Source organism: Saimiri boliviensis, chromosome 21, assembly GCF_048565385.1.
Source record: "Saimiri boliviensis isolate mSaiBol1 chromosome 21, mSaiBol1.pri, whole genome shotgun sequence".
NCBI classification, from domain to species: domain Eukaryota; kingdom Metazoa; phylum Chordata; class Mammalia; order Primates; family Cebidae; genus Saimiri; species Saimiri boliviensis.
Window position 1 is genome coordinate 33,694,867 of NC_133469.1, and position 23,289 is coordinate 33,718,155.

At 43.5% G+C, this 23,289-nt stretch overlaps 1 protein-coding gene across 9 annotated transcripts in view; it reads right to left on the reverse strand.

The window, feature by feature from the left end:
- The window catches only part of EIF4ENIF1 (eukaryotic translation initiation factor 4E nuclear import factor 1), a 64,659-nt gene that overhangs the window by 36,332 nt on the left and 5,038 nt on the right, over positions 1–23,289 (reverse strand). For all 9 annotated transcript variants that reach the window (XM_074391026.1, XM_074391027.1, XM_039462473.2 and 6 more), the window contains 2 exons: positions 7,219–7,292; positions 3,409–3,536 (listed from right to left, as the gene is read on the reverse strand). In XM_074391026.1, coding sequence (XP_074247127.1) covers positions 3,409–3,536; positions 7,219–7,292 — 202 coding nt within the window. The remainder of the gene's footprint in view (positions 1–3,408; positions 3,537–7,218; positions 7,293–23,289) is intronic.

Consider the following 23,289-nt stretch of genomic DNA (forward strand, 5'->3'; position numbering starts at 1 on the left):
TGTGGATGGCAAATAAGCATATGAAAAGATAATCAACATCATTAGTCATTAGGGAAATGCAAATTAAACCATGTGATAACACTACACACCTATTAGAATGGCTAAAATTTAAACGACTGACCATTCCAAGTGCTGATGAGGATGTGGAGCAAGTGGAACTCTCATACACCGCTGGTGGAAATGTAAAATGGTACAACTACTTTGGAAAACAGTTCAGCAATTCTCAGAAGGTTAAACATACATACATCTACTATACAACCCAGCCATTTTAGTCCTAGGTATTTACCCAAGAGAAGAGAAAGCATATGTCCATACAGAGACTTGTACATGGATGTTCATAGCAGCTTTGGTTATAACAGTCAAAAACCGGAAACAACCCAAACGTACATCAACAAATAAATGGATCAACTGCTAAATTCATACAATGGAATACTAATAAGCAATGAAAATAAACTAGATACAACAACACGGATGAATCTTAATTATGCTGAGTGAAAAAAGCTACGCAAGGAGTACATATTATAACTCCACTTACATAAAATTCTAGGAAATGTAAACTTATCTATAGGGACAGAAATCAGCTATAAAAAGCAGATCAGGCCAAGCACTGTGGCTCATGCCTGTAATTCAAACACTTTGGGAGGCCAAGGCAGGTGGATCACCTGAGGTTGGGAGTTCAACACCAGCCTAGACAACATGGTAAAACCTTGTCTCTACTAAAAACAAAGAAATTGGGGTCAGGCATGGTGGCTTACACCTATAATCCTGGCACTTTGGGAGGCCAAGGTGGGTGGATCACTTGAGGTCAGGAGTTCAAGACCAGCCGGGCCAACATGGTGAAACCTCATCTCTACTAAAAATACATAAGGCAGCTGGGCGTGGTGGCACCTATAGTCCTAGCTACTTGGGAGGCTGAGGCATGAGAATTGCTTAAACCCAGGAGGCGAGGTTGCAGTGAGCCAAGATTGCACCGCTGCACTCCAGTCTGGGTGACACACCAAGACTTCGTCTCAGGGGGAAAAAAAATTAGCTGGGCACAGTGGAATGTGCATTTGTAATCCTAGCTACTTGGGAAGCTGAGGTGGGGGAATCACTTTTTTTTTTTTTTTTTTTTTTTTTTGAGACGGAGTTTTACTCTTACCCAGGCTGGAGTGCAGTGGCAGGATCTCGGCTCACCGCAACCTCCGCCTCCTGGGTTCAGGCAATTCTCCTGCCTCAGCCTCCTGAGTAGCTGGGATTACAGGCACGCGCCACCACGCCCAGCTAGTTTTTTGTATTTTTAGTAGAGACGGGGTTTCACCATGTTGACCAGGATGGTCTCGATCTCTCGACCTCGTGATCCACCCGCCTCGGCCTCCCAAAGTGCTGGGATTACAGGCTTGAGCCACCGCGCCCGGCTGAGGGGGAATCACTTTAACCTGGGAGGCAGTGGTTGCAATGAGCGGAGATCATGACACTGCACCCCAGCATGGGCGACAAGAGAGACTCTGTCTCAAAAAAAAAGAAAAGAAAAAAAAAGAGAAAGCACATCAGGCTTGTGTGAATGGGGAGAAATGTTGGGGGAAGGGGGCTAAAGAGAGGGACACACAGGAATACTAGGGAACTTTTAGGGGTGATAAAAATGCTTACGCTGATTTTGGTAATGGTTTCACAGGTATATACACATGTCTAGACATCAAATGGTATACTTTTTGTGCAGGCTATTATACGTAAATTCTAACTCAATAAAGGTGTAGGAAAAACATGTCACCACACAAAAAATATCTTCCTAAACTGAAGATTAGTCCAAATGAGAAAAATCTGCTTAATTCTCTTATCAGAAACAGCTCCTAGAATGTTCTGGTGTATACTTTTACAGATTTTGTGTACCGTCTCAGTTTTTTTCGAGAACAGGATATAATATGGACAGTTTTCTATACCTTGCTTATGAGTCAGTACGTCACAAACATTATTTACCAAAAAACATGTCTGCAAGATGGTTTTACAGGACAATGCAATGTAATATTCCTATGCTTGGATATACCAAAGTTTACTCAACCCATTTCTGCTGTTGGATATTTTCCTTCTGAGTTTTCATTTTTTCATTCGTTTTGAGATGGAGTCTTAGCTGTCGCCCAGGTTGGAGTGCAATGGCACGATCTCAGCTCACTGCAACCTCTGCTTCCAGGTTCAAATGATTCTCCTGCCTCAGCCTCCCAAGAAGCTGGGAATACAGGCACTCACTACCACACCCAGCTAATTTTTAAATTTTTAGTACAGACAGGGTTTCACCACGTTGGCCAAGCTGGTTTCAAACTCCTGACCTTGTGATCCACCTGCCTCGGCCTCCCAAAGTGCTGGGATTACAGGAGTGAGTCACTGCACCTGGCCATTTTCATCATTTTAAAAAAGTCCCTGCATATCTTTAATGACTCTGCTAGAAGAAATTCTTTGAGAGACATTACTGCACTGTGTACTGACAAACTGTGTAGAAGAAGCTTATAGCTTAAACTAAAGTCGGGTTATCTTTTTCGTTTAGTTCCAAGTTTTTTTTTTTTTTTTTGAGACGGAGTTTCGCTCTTGTTACCCAGGCTGGAGTGCAATGGCGCGATCTCGGCTCACCGCAACCTCCGCCTCCTGGGCTCAGGCAATTCTCCTGCCTCAGCCTCCTGAGTAGCTGGGATTACAGGCACGTGCCACCATGCCCAGCTAATTTTTTTGTATTTTTAGTAGAGACGGGGTTTCACCATGTTGACCAGGCTGGTCTCGATCTCTCGACCTTGTGATCCACCCGCCTCGGCCTCCCAAAGTGCTGGGATTACAGGCTTGAGCCACCGCGCCCGGCCAGTTCCAAGTTTTTATGATGGGTCTTCTTCTCATCTCAAAAAGAGTTTTTGCAACAAGTTCCTTGACTGGCTATTATATTACCTGGTCTCCATTACACACTTAAACAACGTTTTTAGTTTAAAGAGGTAAGCTTTAAACTAGCAAAAGTGGGAAGATGAGACTTAACTCCAGTCTCAAACCATATCCAAGCCTTCTATTCAGATCACAGTCTATTACGAATTAAGAAAAGCCAGAACCGATTTATACCCAAGGACTGGTCTCATATATGAGAGAAAGCATGATCAGATTTCCAGCACAGCTTTATGCTACCTACCACATTTAACTCAGTTATCCATGCCAATGAAAGATAATCAGTACTTTTAATTCAGAAACACAGAGCCTAACACAGTCTTTTTATATAGCGGTGACAAAGTAGACTATGACTTTACCCTGCTAATTAGGAAAAATCCAACTGATAAATCAGTTTCCTGATAATGACACTTCTCCTCAAAGCATAAAATTCTCAGAGCTAAGAAGAAAGCAGCCGCCAAAAGCATGTCCTCAAAAATCACTAACCCCACTTCTGAGTGACTATGTGCTCACCTACTATCCTGCGCACCAGGGAAGGCCGGTCTGTATCCAACTCTTTCTTCAGACTTTCCACTGGTGAGCTCCGTCCTGAAGCCGGGTAGAGAGAGGCATGCCACTTCTCAGGGTCCCAGACACCATCGCTACAAGTCAAAAAGTACAACTGTTAGCACTTGTGCCCATGAACTATATAGGCAGTCTAATTTCTAATTTCTTTTTTCTTCTTTTTTTGGATACGGAGTTTCGCTCTTGTTACCCAGGCTGGAATGCAATGGCGCGATCTCGGCTCACTGCAACCTCCACCTACTGGGTTCAGGCAATTCTCCTGTCTCAGCCTCCTGAGTAGCTGGGATTACAGGCATGTGCCACCATGCCCAGCTAATTTTTTGTATTTTTAGTAGAGACGGGGTTTCACCTTGTTGACCAGGATGGTCTCGATCTCTTGACCTCGTCATCCACCTGCCTCGGCCTCCCAAAGTGCTGGGATTACAGGCTTGAGCCACCGTGCCCGGCCTAATTTCTAATTTCTAAACCTCCTCAGGTAGTAAGTTACCCAGGCTGGAGTGCAATGGCATGATCTAGGCTGACTTCAACTTCCACCTCCCAGGTTCCAGTGAATCTTCTGCTTCAGCCTCCCCAGTAGCTGGGATTACAAATGCCCACCACATCTTGTTAATATTTGTATTTTTAGTAGGGACGGGGTTTCGCCATGTTGGCCAGGCTGGTCTCAAACGCCTGACCTCAAGAAATCTGCCTGTCTTGGCTTCCCAAAGTGTTGACAGACCTGAGCCACCATGCCCAGCCGGAAACCCATTTGCAATATAAAGCTTCATGACTGCCTGCAGAATGGTTACCTCTTTTAATATGAAAACAAAAACAACTATTAATTCAGTAATACTTTTTTCATCACCTAACACCAACAGTCACTTGAAAACTAATGGTCTGTACACAATTGAAATATTCAGACCATATACCTTGGAGTACACAGGGATTATAGTTAACTACGCCTGCACTACACAAAGAAGATGCTCCATAAGTATTAACTGTTGTTTACTAAAGATTAATACAAAGCAGAAAAAAATAAAATCCCTTAACTCTCACCAGAAGTAGCACCTGGATCAACTGATGTGCATTTTTCCAGAATTTCTATGCAGTCTCAGTTTTTCTATAAGCAGAGTAGACAGCTTTATGACCTAAAACGTGTAGTTTAGGTTTTATTTTGTTATTCTCTGTGTAATGATGGAGTGGCAGGTAGTACAGCGTGCAGAGCAGAAACCCCTGAGCCCAAAAATATGGGCTGGAATTCTAGCTCTGTCACCACTATTGGGAACATCCTAGACAAGTAACTGAGCTGCATCTTCTGCAGAAAAGACTTCCCAACCCCCAGATTAGATCAGGCCATGTTATACTCCACACTTGGCCTCTGCAGCCTGTGATGTTTGCAATGATAAAGTTTTACCACTATTTCATTGTATCCTTCCATTGACCAATGGTCCATGAAGCCAGGAAATATTTGATGCAACCTGGCACAGTATTTATCACATAGCAGGTATCAATGAACATTTCTTGAATAGGCGAGTTAACTTTTCAGTTTCAAACTCCTCACAATAAAAGACATATTACCTATCTTTTAGGATAGTGGTGAGGATTACCTGGAGGGTTTAAGAGCCCAACACATTTTAGCTCTCAGAGAGGTGAAACAAAATGAGAAGCTCTCTCCTCTTTCTTATTTTCATCACTAGGCACAATACCTCTACTTCAGAAGTAAAAGCTGTATGTCTGCCCATGAAAATTTTATTTTTTATTTTTATTTTTATTTTACATAGGGTCTCAGATTTCCGTCACCCAGGCTGGACTGCAGTGGCATGATCAATGTTCAATGCAGCTAAAATTTCTGGGCTCAGATGATCCTCCCACCTTAGCCTCCTGAGTAGCTAGGACTACAGGCACGTGTCACCATGCTTGGCTAATTTTTTAAAATATATTTTGTAGAGACAGGTCTTGCTATGTTGCCCAGGCTGGTCTTGAACTCCTGGCCTCAAGCAATCCTCCAGCCTTGGCCTCCCAAAGCACTGGGATTACAGGCGTAAGACACCACACCCAGCTCATGCTAACTATTTTTATGACAAGAAGAAATAGAGTATTAATAAAATTCAACTTGAGGCACAAAAAGTCTTTATAGCTTTTTTTTTTTTTTTTTTTCCTTGAGACAGTCTTGCTCTGTTGCCAGGCTGGAGTGCAGTGGCATGATCTTGGCTCACTGCAACCTCTGCAATTCTCCTGCCTCCCAAGTAGCTGGGACTATAGGTGCACACCACCATGCCGGGTTAATTTTTTGTATTTTAGTAGAGACAGGTTTCACCATGTTGGCCACGATGGTCTCAAACAGAAGTTTGACCTTGTGATCCACCCACCTCGACCTGCCAAAGTGCTGGGATTACAGGCATTAGCCACTGTGCCCAGCATCTTTATCGCTTTAATAATCAAAAAAAAAAAAAAAAAAAAACAGCTTAACTAAGACTAATGAAAAATTCTAATTGGAATAGCCATTATTCAAATATCACCTTCATCAGGGAATGTGGTGAGGCATCAAGGTTGTTGCTTTTTTTTCTTTTTGATGGAGTCTTGCTCTGTCACACAGGCTGGAGTGCAAAGGCACAGTCTAGGCTCACTGCAACCTCCTCCTCCCGGGTTCAAGTCAGTCTCCTGCCTTAGCCTCCTGAGTAGCTGGGACTACAGGCACATGCCACCACACCCAGCTAATTTTTTAATTTTTACTAGAGATGGGGTTTCACCATGTTGCCAGGCTGGTCTCAGATCCCTGACCTCATGATCCGCCTACCCTGGACTCCCAAAGTGCTGGGACTACAGGTGTGAGTCACCGCACCCAGAAGCATCAAGATTTAACAGGCCTTCCCAAGTCTATGTGAAAATTTTAAATAGTCTGTCCTAGGTCAGGTGTGGTGGCTCATGCCTATAATCTCATTAGTTTGGGAAGCTGAAGACTGCTTGAGCCTGGAAGTTTGACACCAGCTTGAGCAACATAGTAAGACCCAACTCTACAAAAAATAAAACCTCATGGGGACCTGGTGGTGGTATGTCCCTACAGTCCCAACTACTCAGAAGGCCAAACCAGGCGGTTTGCTTGAGCTCAGGAGGATGCAGTGAACTATGATTTTTTCACTGCACTCTAGTCTGAGCAACAGAGATCCTTTCTCCAGAAAAAAAAAAAAAAAGTCCATCCTATTTAACCAAGAAATTGAACATTAATATGATGCTTTATATGTTTAAAAATTAGGCTAATATGAACCATCTACCTTGATATTTAAGAAATGACTAAAGTGACCATAAATAGTCCAATATAGGATTATTCTAGAGATTTTCAGACCATTATTAGCTATAGTCTCCCCAAACCACAGCCTTCTTCTTCTGAGGGAAACTAGAATGCAATAAAGCTAATCTGAATAGTTGAATAGTTTTGTTGGTCGGAATGCAAAGAAAGAATAGCTCTCCTGAGCAGCAGGCATACCTAAAGCAGGTACCCTCTAAGTATAGTGCAAAAAACCATTGGCAGAGAAACAAGACCCTGGTAAGGACTCCTGGGTTCAAGTCTTTAACCTGCTTTCTATATGACTCTGACCACGTCATTTCCTTGTTTTAGTTCCATTCCTCGGTAGTTGAAGCCCATCTTATTACCTGTTGAAATCCCTCCTCCACTCACAATTCTACCAGAAAACTTCAAAACAATAAAATTCTTAATTTACCAAGATTGGAATAACAAAGAGTTACTGACTAGAAGAAGTTAATGACTAGAATGACACATACCTGTCATATTTTTCAGAAAGGCATGAAGGCCTCTGTTTGGAATGGGGGAGTTCTTTTATATCCAAGAGTTCTTCCTAAAAAGAGAAATCAAATGGTAATCTTGAATTACATTTCTTTTTTTTTTTTTTTTTTTTTGAGACGGAGTTTCGCTCTTGTTACCCAGGCCTGAGTGCAATGGTGCGATCTCGGCTCACCGCAACCTCCGCCTCCTGGGTTCAGGCAATTCTCCTGCCTCAGCCTCCTGAGTAGCTGGGATTACAGGCACGTGCCACCATGCCCAGCTAATTTTTTGTATTTTCAGTAGAGACGGGGTTTCACCATGTTGACCAGGATGGTCTCGATCTCTTGACCTCATGATCCACCCGCCTCAGCCTCCCAAAGTGCTGGGATTACAGGCGTGAGCCACCGCGCCCAGCTTGAATTACATTTCTTAGCCACACCCTTTCTTTTTGTTGTTGTTGTTTTTTTGTTTTGTTTGTTTTGTTTTGTTTTGTTTTTTTGAGACAGAGTTTCGCTCTTGTTACCCAGGCCTGAGTGCAATGGTGCGATCTCGGCTCACCGCAACCTCCGCCTCCTGGGTTCAGGCAATTCTCCTGCCTCAGCCTCCTGAGTAGCTGGGATTACAGGCACGCACCACCATGCCCAGCTAATTTTTTGTATTTTTAGTAGAGACGAGGTTTCACGATGTTGACCAGGATGGTCTTGATCTCTTGACCTCGTGATCCACCCGCCTCGGCTTCCCAAAGTGCTGGGATTACAGGCTTGAGCCACCGCGCCCGGCCCAGCCACACACTTTCAACCTATTTCTGTTCTGAATGATTCTAAGTGTCTACCTTAAACACTTCATACAATTCCTATTTATAGCTTGCCTTATTTCAGAAAGACTGGGAATAAGATCAAGGCTCTTATAAGTTCAAGCAGAATAATAAAATAAAGTGATCAGTTTCTTGCTAAAACACATTCTCTCATAATTGCTATATTATGAGTAATATTGTTACCTTCCATAACACTGAATGCTCATTAAAGCATGGAAACTTCAGTCTTAGGTAAAACCTCTGCCTAATCTTACCAATTTTAAATGCATTAGATGACCATTTACAAGGGGATTTTTTTTTTTTTTTTGAGACAGTGGCTTACTCTGTAGCTTAGGATGGAATGCAGTGGTATGGTCTCAGCCCACAGCAACCTCCTCCTCCTGGGTTCAAGTGAGTCTTTTGCCTCAGCCTCCCAAGTAGCTAGGCTTACAGGTGCCTGCCACCACACTCAGCTAATTTTTTATTTTCAGTAGATACAAGGTTTCATCATGTTTGCCAGGTGGTCTCAACTCCTGACCTCAGGTGATCTGCTCTCCTCTGCCTCTGAAAGTGCTGGGATTACAGGCACGAGACACCAGGCCCAGCAGAGGATAGTTTTTTAAGAAATGTAATGTTACAACACACACACACACACACACACAAATATTCATAAACTATGTACCCGGATTTGCCTATTAACATTTCTCCCTATTTTTACTCTTTTGCAGAATTTTAAAAAACTGATACAAATATTTGTATTTATTTATGGAGTACATGTCATGTGTATTTTGTTACATATATATACTGTGTAATGTTCAAGTCAGGATATCTGGGGTATCCATTACCTCAGTATTTATCCATGTGTTGAAAACATTTAAAGTCCTCTCTTCCAGCTATTTTGAAATATACACTTCTTAACCATAGCCACCCTACTCTGCTATCAAACATTAGAACTTATTCCTTCTTCAACTTCACATTTGTAGTCACGTAACCAACCTCTTTTTATCCTGCCATCCTACCTACACACCTTTCCTGGACTGTTATCTATCATTCTATTCTCTACCTCCATGAAGCCAAGTTTTTTGACTTCCACATATGAGTGAGCTTTTTTTTTTTTTATTTTTAAAGTAACTGGAGAGTAAACTGTGTAAGTCATGATCCCTTACTTCTAAATACTTCAGTGGCTAGTTCTTAAGAATGAAGATATTCTTTTACAGCCTGTTATCCAGCTCCATGAGAGAATGTGGTCCTACAGAAAATGATCTGAGTGACTCTTTTCCCATTTTCTCAAGGATTTACTTAACTGGTATCATTACCAATGTATAGGAGAGAAGCTAATCTCTCACTTACAATGCATGCCTCAGGACATAAGAACTTACTTCTGCAGACCCAGGTTGAGAAAAACTGTTTTTTTTTTAATAACTAGTTATCAAGAATGCTTTAATCTACCCTCTCAATTCCAGTTTTGTCAATTGACCCAATAATGACCTTTATACTGATCTTCCCCCTCCAACACAGGATCCAATCTAGAATCAGGTGTTTGGTTGTCATATCTCTTTGGTCTCCTTTAATCTAGAACACTTCTACAACTTTTGTCTATTAAGATATTGACATTTCCAGAGAAAACCGTCCCCTTTTGTAAAAAGACATTATTCATTTTGGGTTGGTCCCATGTTTTCTCATGATTAGGCTGAGACTAAGCATCCATGGAGCAGAATACTAACTGAAGAGGTGGTGTGTCCTTCTCAGACCATCACCTCTAGATGCCCATGATGTTCATCTGTCTTTTATCGGTGATGCTAATATTGATCATTTGGTCAAGGTGTTCTCTAGTTTCTCTACTATTTAGTTACTGCTTTCCCAATTGCATTTAGCATGCGATCTGTGGGGAGACACTTTAAAATCATCCAAATATCTTGGTCTTCAGTTTTCCCCTAAAGTTAGCATCCATTAATGATTATGACAAAAACACTCTTCATTTTCCCACTCTAGCCTTCTCTCCCTATTTACCAGCCAGCATTTGGCATCATACTGTAAAGTTAAGTCCTCTTCTTCCCCGTTTATATACCTATGTATCATTGGTATGGACTCAGACTTCTGTTTTTCCTGTTGTCTGTTGGTCTGTAACTCGTTAATATCCTTAATTATTTGGTACTCAAATTGTCCCAGATTCTGCCAGTGGGTGCCTCTTCAAACCTGCCCATGTGTCTTTTTCAACATGCCCTGATTTTATTTTATTTTGTTTCAAGACTGCTGTACATTGTGGCTTATCTTGTATGCCTCCTGTCTCATCTCTGGAATCAGCTATTTCTGAGAAATCCTAGTTTAAGGGGGGAAATGGCATAAAACACCAGGGTCTGGGAACTAGGTATCCTTATTTGCCTGAAGGCCACCCCCACGTTTTTGGTTTTTTTTGTTTTTTTTTTTGAGAGGGAGACTCACTCTGTCACCCAGGCTGGAGTGCAGTGGTAAGATCTCAGCTCACTGCAACCTCCACCTCCTGGGTTCAAGCTAGTCTCCTGCCTCAGCCTTCGGAGTAGCTGGGACTACAGGGTGCACGCCACCATGCTTGGCTAATTTTTGTATTGTTTTAGTAGAGATGGGGTTTCACAGTGTTAGCCAGGATGGTCTTGATCTCCTGACCGTGTGATCCGCCCACTTCAGCCTTCCAAAGTGCTGGGATTACAGGCATGAGCCACCATGCCTGGCCAACTTGAAGGCCCTTTCAGTAGAGCTTACCTATACACACACACACACACACACATGCACATACACACACACACACACACACACAATCTACTCAAACTATTGCCTCCTTTTGGTATACTTTGAAATATTTTCATAATAAAGTGAAAAAAAAAAAAAAAAGCAATTCTGAAACTTTCAGTACCAGTAAAATGCAACAACTGCCTTGCAAAAAAAAGCACACACCACTACGCTGTGACTTTGGCAACACTTCCATCCCAGGCCTTGCAATAGGAGAATGCGCACTGCTTTTCAGATCACAGATTCCTTGGGGTGAGGATGGAGGGACAGATTTGCTTACTCAGCCCACAAGAATCACTGGGCATAGCATACTATGAATTCTCTCAGTGTTTACAGAAAATTGAAGCATCTAAATGTTTTCCTCAGGACAACAAAATGCCTTAGGACTAGATGATATTTTAGTTTTAAGACCAGGATATCAATCAGGCATTTGCATTTACTTAGGATTTATTTATGAATTCACTGTCTTATAACTGGATAGAAATACCAAGAAAAATTCAGAACACTTGAGATAAACAGAATTCCAAATATAAGGAAATATCTAGAGGCTGTTCAAAACTCTGAAAAAAGCCGGGCGCGGTGGCTCAAGCCTGTAATCCCAGCACTTTGGGAGGCTGAGGCGGGTGGATCACGAGGTTGAGAGATCGAGACCATCCCGGTCAACATGGTGAAACCCCGTCTCTACTAAAAAGATACAAAAAATTAGCTGGGCATGGTGGCACGTGCCTGTAATCCCAGCTACTCAGGAGGCTGAGGCAGGAGAATTGCCTGAGCCCAGGAGGCGGAGGTTGCGGTGAGCCGAGATCGCGCCATTGCACTCCAGCCTGGGTAACAAGAGCGAAACTCCGTCTCAAAAAAAAAAAAAATAATAATAAAAATAAAAATAAAAAACAAAACAAAACAAAAAAAACTCTGAAAAAAATTGTCAAAGTACTGACATACAACCTATAAATCACCAGGAAGATGGGAGTCAGCCAGGTGCAGTGGCTCACACCTGTACTCCTAGAACTTTGGGAAGCTAAAAGCAGGAGGACTGCTTGAGTCCAGGAGTCCAAGACCACTCTGGGCAATATAAGGAGACCTGTCTCTACAAAACAATGTAAAAATTCATCACGTGTGTTCCCCACTACTCAGGAGGCTGAGGTGGGATGGTCACTTGAGGTTGAGGGTGTAGTGACTGCACCACTGTACTCCATCCTAGGTGTGACAGAGTGAGACCCTGTCTCAAAGAAACAAACAAACAACAACAACAAACTATGTGAGAGTCCAGGGAAAAATACAGGGCAAACATGGTGTCAGATCTGTGGGGTTAGCACAACTTTGGGGCTGGGGGGAGGGGTGCAGGGAGCATGGAGCAATAGTAAGTTATGAAGATATCAGCTATTACTACAGCACAGAAATCCTAAGGACAAGAGGGCTTAAAATTTTTCTAGTAGAAACAGGAAGGACCTTGCAATATAGGAAATATACATAACGCTACAGGAAAAACCATCGCAAAGCAATTTTTTACCCTTAAAAGTAACCAACGATTATCACGCTGGGCGTGATAGCTCACACCTGTAACTTCAGCACTTTGGGAAGCTGAGGTGGGCAGATCATGAGGTCGGGAGTTTGAGACCAGACTGGCCAACACAGTGAAACCCCATCTCTACTAAAAATAAAAATTAAAAAAGTTAGCCAGACATGGTGGCAGGCGCATGTAATCTCAGGTACTTGGGAGGCTGAGGCAGGAGAATCGCTTGAACCTGGGAGATTGAGGCTGTAGTGAGCCAAGATTGCGCCACTGTACTCCAGCCTGGGCAACAAAGTGAGACTCTGTCTCAAAAACAAAAAAATAAAATCACATATTCCCTTACTACCCCATGCAGATACTAAAGTAAGAACCCTAACATACTATTAAATCAAGGAAAATCTTTCACACTTAAATGTGCAAACTCTCAATGTACAAAAGTTTCTAAGTGGTGTTTTGTTTGAAACTTTTAACTCCGAAGGTAATAAGGATCCCAAGTGATAGGTGTTCTCTATTACTACTGCAGCTGTTTGCTGAACCCTGTAATAAATTTTATCTATTTATTTAGGAGTCCCCTGGGAAAGGTTAACATTTTAACACAACCACAAAACATCTAGAAAAACCTAATTTTGGTTCTATTGGTGGGGAATCAAAAAATAAGAGAAGTAACAGTCTTTTTTCTTTCCTTGAGATGGAGTTTCCCTCTTGTTGCCCAGGCTGGAATGCAATGGCGTTATCTCAGCTCACTGCAACCTCCGTCTCCTGTGTTCAAGCGATTCTCCAGCCTCAGCCTCCTGAGTAGCTGGGATTACAGGTGTGTGCCACCACGCCTGACTAATTTTGTATTATTGTTAGTTTCTCCATGTTGGTCAGGCTATTCTCAAACTCCCGACCTCAAATGATCTGCCCACCTCAGCCTCCCAAAGTGCTGGATTACAGGCGTGAGCCACCGCACCTGGTCAACAGTTTTAAGAAAAGGCAAACAGGCCAGGCACCGTGGCTCACACCTGTAATCCCAGCACTTCTTTAAGAGGCCAAGGCAGGGGGATCACAAGGTCAAGAGATTGAGAGCATCCTGGCCAACATCGTGAAATCCCCATCTCTACTAAAAACTACAAAAATTAACTGGGTGTGGTGGCATGTGCCTGTAGTCGCAGCTACTTGGGAGGCTGAGGCAGGAGAATTGCTTGAACCTGGAAGGCAGAGGTTGTAGTGAGCTGAGATCGTGCCACTGCACTCCAGCCTGGTGCCTGGCAACAGAGCAAGACTCTGTCTCAAAAAAAAAAAAAAAAAAGGAAAACAGGAGCCTAAAGAGAGATGACAACTAAATGTAATATGGTACCTGGATAGAATCCTGAAACACAAAAAGGATATTAAAGATAAGAAATGGCCGGGCGCGGTGGCTCAAGCCTGTAATCCCAGCACTTTGGGAGGCCGAGGCGGGTGGATCACAAGGTCAAGAGATCGAGACCATCCTGGTCAACACGGTGAAACCCCGTCTCTACTAAAAATACAAAAAATTAGCTGGGCATGGTGGCGCGTGCCTATAATCCCAGCTACTCAGGAGGCTGAGGCAGGAGAATTGCCTGAACTCAGGAGGCGGAGGTCGAGGTGAGCCGAGATCGCGCCATTGCACTCCAGCCTGGGTAACAAGAGCGAAACTCCGTCTCAAAAAAAAAAAAAAAAAAAAAAAAAAGATAAGAAATGTGGGCCAGGCACGGTGGCTCACATCTGTAATCACAGCACTTTGGGAGGCCAAGACAGGTGGATCATTTAAAGTCAGGAGTTTATAGCCTGGCACGCCTGTAATCACAGCTACTTGGAAGGCTGAGGCAGGAGAATCACCTCAGCCTGGGAGGCGGAGGTTGTAGTGAGCCAAAATCACACCACTATACTCCAGCCTGGGCAACAGAGTAAGATTCTGTCTCAAACAAAAAATTAGCTGGGTGTTGGGGTGCACACCTATAGGTCCCAGCTACTCAGGAGGCTGAGGTACAAGAATCACTTGAACCCGGAGGCAGAGGTTGCAGTGAGCCAAGACTGCACCACTGCACTCCAGCCTGGGCAAAAGAGCAAGACCCTGTCCCCTCCCCCCCCCCCAAAAAAAAAAGAAAGCAGGGCAAGGTGGCATGCCTCTTGTCAAGGCTACTTGGTAAGCTGAGGTGAGAGGATCATTTGAGGCCAGAAGATCCAGGCTTCAATGAGCTATAACTGCACCACTGCACTCCAGTCTGGGTAACAGAGACTGGTCTCAAAAAAAAAAAAAAAAAGAAAAGAAAAAGAAAAGAGGCTGGTGTATTATTTGAGGTCAGGAGTTTGAGACCAGCAGAGCCAATACAGCAAAACCCTGTCTCTACTAAAAATAAATAAAATTGGCCAGGTGCAGTGGCCCACGCCTGCAATCCCAGCACTTTGGTAGGCGGAGGCAGGCAGATCATGAGGTCAGGAGATCTAGACCATCCTGGCTAACATGGTGAAACCCCATCTCTAGTAAAAATACAAAAAATTAGCTGGGCATGGTGGCATGTATCTGTAGTTCCAGCTACTCAGGAGGCTGAGGCAGGAGAATCACTTGAACCTCGAGATGGAGGTTGTAGTGAGTTGAGATAGCCGATACTGCACTTCAGCCTGGGGGATAGAGCAAGACTGTCTCAAAAATACATACATACATACATAGAGTTTGCTCTTTATAACTGTCCATCTAACATATCCTCTATGCCAGGTTCAGTGCCCCACATAGGCAGATGATCTTGTCCCTGCCCCCACAGCTCTTCCAGTCTCTTAAAAGAAGTGTTTATTTTCTTTTTTTGGAGACAGAGTCTTACTCTGTAACCTAGGTTGGAGTACAATGGCACAATCTCGGCTCACTGCAATCTCCACCTCCAGGGTTCAAGCAATTCTTCTGCCTCAGCCTGTAGAGTAGCTGGGATTACAGGTGCACGCCGCCATGCCCAGCTAATTTTTTCTTTGTATTTTAGTAGAGATGGGGTTTCACCACTGTCGGCCAGGCTAGTCTCAAACTCCCAAGCTTTGCCTTGACTTCCCATGTGTTAGGATTATAGGTGTGAACTACTGTACCTGGCCAAGGGAAATGTTCTTAAAGTTGCCATGTCATCAAAAGCCCTTAATGTTATTCGCAGAATACTCCTTTGGGATATTGTCAAAGAAAACGTTCAACTATGGCTAAAGAAGAATATTTGGCAAGTACCCACTGTAACTAGTAGTGCTTCCTTCTTATGAGTATTTCAAGAAATGATGTGATATTACCCTTTTGGACAGTTTTAAAATATATCCTTTGAGATTTTTTTTTTTTTTTTTGAGACAGGGTCTCACTCTCACCTAGGCTGGAGTGCAGTGGCACGATCATAGTTCACTGCAGCCTCAAACTCCTGGACTCAAGTTATCTTTCTTGTCTCAGCCTCCCAAGTAGCTGAGACTACAGGCGCATGCCACTGCATCCAGCTAATTTTTTAAAATTTTTGTAGAGATGAGGTCTTGCTGTGTTGCCCAAGCTGGTTTTGAACTCCTGGGCTCAAGTGATCATTCTACCTCGGCTTCCCAAAGTGCTGGAAATACATGTGTGAGCCACTGTGCCTAACCTGGAGAGTCTTAAAAACCTATAGAAAATTACTGATCATGGGCCGGGCGCGGTGGCTCAAGCCTGTAATCCCAGCACTTTGGGAGGCCGAGGCGGGTGGATCACGAGGTCGAGAGATCGAGACCATCCTGGTCAACAAGGTGAAACCCCGTCTCTACTAAAAATACAAAAAGTTAGCTGGGCATGGTGGTGCGTGCCTGTAATCCCAGCTACTTAGGAGGCTGAGGCAGGAGAATTGCCTGAGCCCAGGAGGCGGAGGTTGCGGTGAGCCGAGATCGCGCCATTGCACTCCAGCCTGGGTAACAAGAGCGAAACTCCGTCTCAAAAAAAAAAAAAAAAAAAAAAAAAAAAAAAGAAAATTACTGATCATGAATAAATTCATTAAGATCATCTAGAGAATACAAGAGTTAATAAATGAAACCTCACTTTAGTTTTTTTGAGATGGAGTTTCACTCTTGTTGCCCAGGCTGCAGTGCAATGGTGTGATCCTGGCTCACTGCCATCTCCCCCTCCTGGGTTCAAGTGATTCTCCTGCCTCAGCCTCCCAAGTAGCTAGGATTACAGGCATGTGCCAACATGCCTGGCTAATTTTGCATTTTTAGTAGAGACAGGGTTTCACCATGTTAGTCAAGCTGGTCTTGAACTCCTGACTTCAGGTGATCTGCCCATCTCCACCTCTCAAAGTGTTGGGGTTACAGGTGTGAGCCACTGTGCCCGGTCCCTGAGACCTCACTTTTTGCACCAGTTACTAAAACCTGACTAGGCAAGAACAAGCTGCTAATTGCCCAAGAGCCACACACCCAAGGAAGTATAAACATATTTTCTTAGTTGCAGCAGCCTTCCTTAAAGAAAACGTGTCAAGTCTCCCAAAACAACCTACTGGGGAATTAGCAGTATGAACAACCACTTTTGGTGATCAGTATTAAAGTAGAAAGCAAATGAATCTCAAGAAAAGCTTAAAAGAACAATGGTTAAAATTCTTATCCATTTATTTCTGCAGGAATCCTATGCAGAAGCAACCATGCATTCTGATGGACATTCCGACATTACACAGAATTATATGAAAGTCACATTTACATTTATGGAAGGGGGATTAAAAGGGAAATATTCCTTGCCTTTGTGAGCTGAAGTTAATTCACAAGAGTAAAAAGCTCAATGTTTTATAATTAAGGTAAATTTTTAAAAAATCAATAGCTTATTTTACTGTTAATAGTCAAAGCACTTTAGAAGTGACCCAGTACTCCACCTATGTGTGCCTGGCTCTTCTAAAAAAGGCAAATATCACAAGAACAGTGATTAGGTTGGGTCCATCTTTGACCTTTCCCAGTCCCTTCCATGAGCCTACTAGTATTGGGCCTGGCTCATCAGGCTCTCACATGGTTGCTGAACTGACCTGATGCTTCATTCTAGAGTCATAATTATTCTGATAAAGATTAGAAAGTTGTAAAAATAGGTCAAAACAGAGCAATAAAATCCATAGCTGGCATCCAGGGCAATAGGGAACTAACAACACAGAGGCATTTGGGATACAGTCCATCGTCCACCAATGGTGAAGTTAATGGCTATAAGTAGAATACTTCTTATTCGCAGGTTTCAAATCACATCATACAGAGTTGATACACAGGACGTGGCACCTGGACTCACCCAAGCATCTAACATTCGTTGATTTGATGCAAAGACTTTCTTCTAGTACGAGAATTCATATGACAGCTGGGCGCGGTGGCTCACGCCTGTAATCCCAGCACTTTGGGAGGCCAAGGCGGGTGGATGACAAGGTCAAGAGATCGAGACCATCCTGGTCAACATGGTGAAACCCCATCTCTACTAAAAATACAAAATATTAGCTGGGCATGGTGGCACGTGCCTGTAATCCCAGCTACTCAGGAGGCTGAGGCAGGAGAATTGCCTGAACCCAGGAGGCGGAGGTTGCGGTGAGCCGAGATAGTGCCACTGCACTCCAGCCTGGGTAACAAGAGCGAAACTCCGTCCCCCCAGAAAAAAAACAAAAACAAAAACAAAAAAACAAAAAGTCACAACTCAATCAAGACAAAAAAGAGAAAGAAAAAAATTACAAAAAGTTAGCCAGGCATGGTGGCACATGTCTGTAATCCCAGCTACTAGGGAGTCTGAGGGAGGAGAACTGCTTGAACTCGGGAGGCAGAGGTTGCAGTGAGCTGAGATCACATCATTGCATTCCAGTCTGGGCAACAAGAGTGAAACTCTGTCTCAAAAATGGCTGGGCACGGTAGCTCATGCCTGCAATCTCAGCATTTTTGGAGGCGGGCAGATCATGAGGTCAGGAGTTTAAGACCAGCCTGGCTAATATGATGAAACCCCGCGTCTACTAAAAATACAAAAATTAGTCAGGTGTGGTGGCACACGTCTGTTGTCCCTGCTACACAGGAGGCTGAGGCAGAGGAACACTTTGAACCCGGGAGGCAGAGGTTGCAGTGAGCTAAGACCACGCCCCTGCACTCCAGCCTGGGTGAAAGAGTGAGACTCTGTCTCAAAAAAAACAAAAACAAAAACAAAAAAGGAACAGGCAGGGGCCAGGCACAGTGGCTCACGCCTGTAATCTCAGCACTTTGGGATACCAAGGTGGGCAGATCACTTGAGGTCAGGAGTTGGAGACCAGCCTGGCCACCAAGGCAAAACCCTTTCTCTACCAAAAATAATTAGCTGGGCGTGGTGGCACATGCCTGTCACCCCAACTACTCAGAAGACTGTGGCAGGAGAATCGCTTGAACCCAGGAGGTAGAGGTTGCAGTGAGCCGAGATCACGCTACTGCATTCTGTCCTGGGCAACAAAGCAAGACTCTGTCTCAACAACAAAGGAATGGGTAGGAAAGAGCACTCAAAAGCTGTTCTCTGTGGTCCTACCAGCCAGTCCCCAGTCAGCCCAATTTAAGAACTTCCAGTGAGCTAGGTTTTCTGGACAGTTGACACATTAAGATTGAATCATGATTTGTTTTCTTTGAGACAGAGTCTCACTCTTTTGTCCAGGCTGGAATGCAACAGTGCAATCATAGCTCACTGCAACCTCAACTTCCCAAGCTCAAGTGATCCTCCCACCTTAGCCTCTTGAGTATCTGGGACCACTGGTGCACACCACCACCCCTGGCTATTTATTTATTTAAAGAGATGTGGTCTCATATGTTGCCAGTCTGGTCATGAACTCCTGAGCTCAATTCTTCCTCCCACCTTGTCCTCCCGATGATGTTTGATACCACAATTCTACCTTCTCCAACATAAATAGGTATCCTTATTTTTGTATTACCTTAAGAAGCATATAGCTCAATTTATCACAGAAATGTCACCTGTCAGTTACTACTCAGTTTATGAAAGACACATTTATAGTTATCAAACAAGATTTTTGCACAGGAAAAATTGACCACCTGATTTCTGTTTTAACCTAGGATTTAAATCACAGTTACTCTTTTCTCTGGGGGTTGGCTTCAAGCCTTCTGATTATATCCAAGAAGGCTAGGATTACTCCAGTCAGTCACTTCAACTGCTTGTCTATTTTCCTGGTGGTTTTAAAGGAAAGACAAACACGGATGTACTGACTGCTATGACCAATTGGCCTACCAGCCACAAATTAAGGTGGTTTCCCTTAAAGATCCCTAGAGACACTAATGATTACAGAAAGCCATTTTGTAACTAGTCAAGGTTATGAAGAGTCCACACAGGCCCAGATGCAGTGGCTTGCACCTGTAATTCCAGCACTTTAGGAGGCTGAGGCAGGATTGCTTGAGGTCAGGAGTTGGAGAACAGCCTGGGCAACATAATGAGATCCTATCTCTACAAAGAAATGAAAAAATTAGTCATTTGTGGTGGCACACACCTGTAGTCCTAGCTACTCAGGAGGCTGAGGTAGAAGAAGCACTTGAAGGCAGGAGTTTGAGGCTGCAGTGAGTTAAGTGTACCACTGCACTCCAGCCTGGATAACACAGTAAGAGCCTGTCTCAAAAACAAAAACAAAAACAAAAACAAAAAAATTCCAGATGAACTTAAACTGAGATAATTCAACACCCACTTTCACCTTTAACACACATGTTTAGCACTGATCAGTATCGAGTTGAATGTTCGGAGTGTCTCTGCTTTTATTCCTTGTCCAACTGGCAGGTGACAGTCATTTAATAAGGAATCGGTGGCAGAATACAGGAGCAAAGGAAGAACAGTATAACGTATGTATCCTCTGTCATTTAATAAGGAATCAGCGGCAGAATACAGGAGCAAAGGAAGAACAGTATAACATATGTATCCTCTGTCATTTAATAAGGAATCAGTGGCAGAATACAGGAGCAAAGGAAGAACAGTATAACGTATGTATTCTCTGTGAGATTGATCTATCTGACCTGGAGCAGTGGCTCACACCTGTAATCCCAGCACTTAGGCAGGCGGAGGCAAGTGGATCACTTGAGGTCAGGAGTTTGAGACCAATCTTGCCAACATGGTAAAGCCCCGTTTCTACTAAAAATACAAAAATTAGCTGGATATCGTGGCATGTGCCTTAATCCCAGCTACTCAGAAGACTGAGGCAGAGATTGCAGTGAGCCAAGACTGCAACACTACACTCCAGCCTGGGCGACAGAGTGAGACTCTGTCTAGGAAAAAAAAATTATTCACTTGAAGAAAAAACATTGATCTCAACAGTGGGATGGCTTAAAACATTTCTATTACGTATTTCAAGCAGAAGATGGCATCACTAACAGAACAGCAGATACTATATTCCTCAAAAACTGGTCGACGAGGGCCTGTGATGAAGAAAAAGTTAAATGAGCACCACTGCCAGGAGAAGATTTTTGTTTTCTTTTGAGACAGGGTCTCTCTTTGTTGCCCAGGCTGTAGTGCAGTGGTGCAATGATGGCTCACTGCAGCCTCAAACAATTCTCTCACCTTAGTCCCCTGTCCAGGGCCTCTGAGTAGCTGAGACTACCAGCATATGCCACCATTCCCAGCTAATTTTTACATTTTTTTTGGTAGAGACAGGGTCTTGTCATCCTGCTCAGGCTGGTCTTGAACTCCTGGGTTCAAGCAATCCTCCCACCTCAGTCTCCTAAACTGCTAGGACTGTAAGTGAGAGCCACCACACCCAGCCAGGAGTTGATCATTTCTTAAGCCATTGGTTTTCAAACTTGAACCAGAGTCAGAATCCCCTGAAGAGCTTGTCAAATGCAGATGGTTAACCTGTACTCCCCATGTTTCTCCTTTAATACCACTGAGAAGAGGCCTGAGATGTGTAATTCTAACAAGTTACCAGATGATGCTAATACTAGTTCAGGGACCACACTTTGAGAACCACTGTTTAAACCACAACTTTCAGGTGAGATCCCATTCTATAACTTATAAAAGTCCTTCATGATCCAATCACTTTAAAAATGCACACTTACATTACAAAAATATAGCTTTTGGTCTTAGGAACCTGGCCTAGAAAACAGACCAGCATTCATAACTGAGGGACTCTGGACCCTCAGGGTAACAGGTGCATATGATAAACCCACTTATAACCATCCCGCACTGAGGTTTAGGAGTAGGCCTGAAAACACCCAATGTGACTAACTTGAATTCTAAGATATTCTTGGAAGCACAATGAACATCATCTGAACCCTAAAGAGTAACTATGCATCTAAGTTACTTGACACCACCAACACCACTTATTAAGTTCTCTAAGGAAGACCAAAGCCTTGATACTCAAAAGTATAGTCAGTGGACCAGCAGCATGTGCACCACCTGGGAGTGAGTTAAAAACCAGAATCTGTCAGGCACGGTGGCTCACACCTGTAATCCTGGTACCCTGGGAGGCTGAGGTGGGTGGATCGCTTGAGGTCAGGAGTTTGAGACTTGGCCAACATGGTGAAACCCCGTCTCTACTAAAAATACAAAAATTAGGCCGGGCGCGGTGGCTCAAGCCTGTAATCCCAGCACTTTGGGAGGCTGAGGCGGGTGGATCACGAGGTCAAGAGATCGAGACCATCCTGGTCAACATGGTGAAACCCCCGTCTCTACTAAAAATACAAAACATTAGCTGGGCATGGTGGCACGTGCCTGTAATCCCAGCTACTCAGGAGGCTGAGGCAGGAGAATTGCCTGAACCCAGGAGGTGGAGGTTGCAGTGAGCCGAGATCGCGCCATTGCACTCCAGCCTGGGTAACAAGGGCGAAACTCCGTCTCAAAAAAAAAAAAAAAAAAAAAAAATTAACTAGGTATGTGGCAGGCGCCTGTAATTCCAGCTACTTGGGAGGCTGAGGCAGAAGAATTGCTTGAATCCAGGAGGAGGTGGCTGAGGTTGCAGTGAGCCAAGATCGTGCCATTGCACTCTAGCCTGGGCAACAAGAGTGAGACGTCATCTCAAAAAAAAAAAAAAAAAAAAAAAAAAAAAAAGCAGAATCTTCAGGACTACCCCTACTTATCACTCAGAATTCGCTTTCTCAAGGCCTAAAGGTGATCTCCCAGGCATATTAACATTTGAGAAGCAAGCTCAACTAAAGGATTTCTTAACACAAAAGGAAACTCTGGTATGTTACCCTGAAAAGCAAAACATCTACACTTCTTCTACTCATCGGGGAAGAACAATAACTCTTCAAATTCTGAACAACAAACTATTAACATCATCCCAGAAAGCAAATGAACACTAAGAAGGGTCAAAGGTTAAGGAGCCCTCTTATCTGGCCTGTGTTTTTTCACCCTGTAAATAAACATACACAGCTACAAGTTTCCACAGAATACACAACCTATTAAAAGAAAAAAAAAATCACTAATGAGAAGAGTTTCTCTCTACTGCTTCCAGACCTTCTAGACCATGAACTTGAAATGGCAGAAACATCATTAAATTCTATTTATTCCGGCCGGGCGCGGTGGCTCAAGCCTGTAATCCCAGCACTTTGGGAGGCCGAGGCAGGTGGATCATGAGGTCGAGAGATCGAGACCATCCTGGTCAACATGGTGAAACCCCGTCTCTACTAAAAGCGCAAAAAATTAGCTGGGCATGGTGGCACGTGCCTGTAATCGCAGCTACTCAGGAGGCTGAGGCAGGAGAATTGCCTGAGCCCAGGAGGCGGAGGTTGCGGTGAGCCGAGATCGCGCCATTGCACTGCAGCCTGGGTAACAAGGGCAAAACTCCGTCTCAAAAAAAAAAAAAAAAAAATTTCTATTTATTCCAGTAGTTTGATCTCAGTATGTAGACAAGGAAGCAGGATGGTCTGAATGTTATTCCAGTTGTGGAACTAACATAATATTTATTATAGTGCTAGGAACACATAATAATTTCAAGCTTTCTTTAAAGGGAAAAAGACTTCGTTATCCTTAAGTCCCACATAAAATTACTAGAGTGCTGAAAAACATGAAAGCACTATCCCCTAACACTGCCTAAACACCATCCTACAATTGTCATTAACAATCCT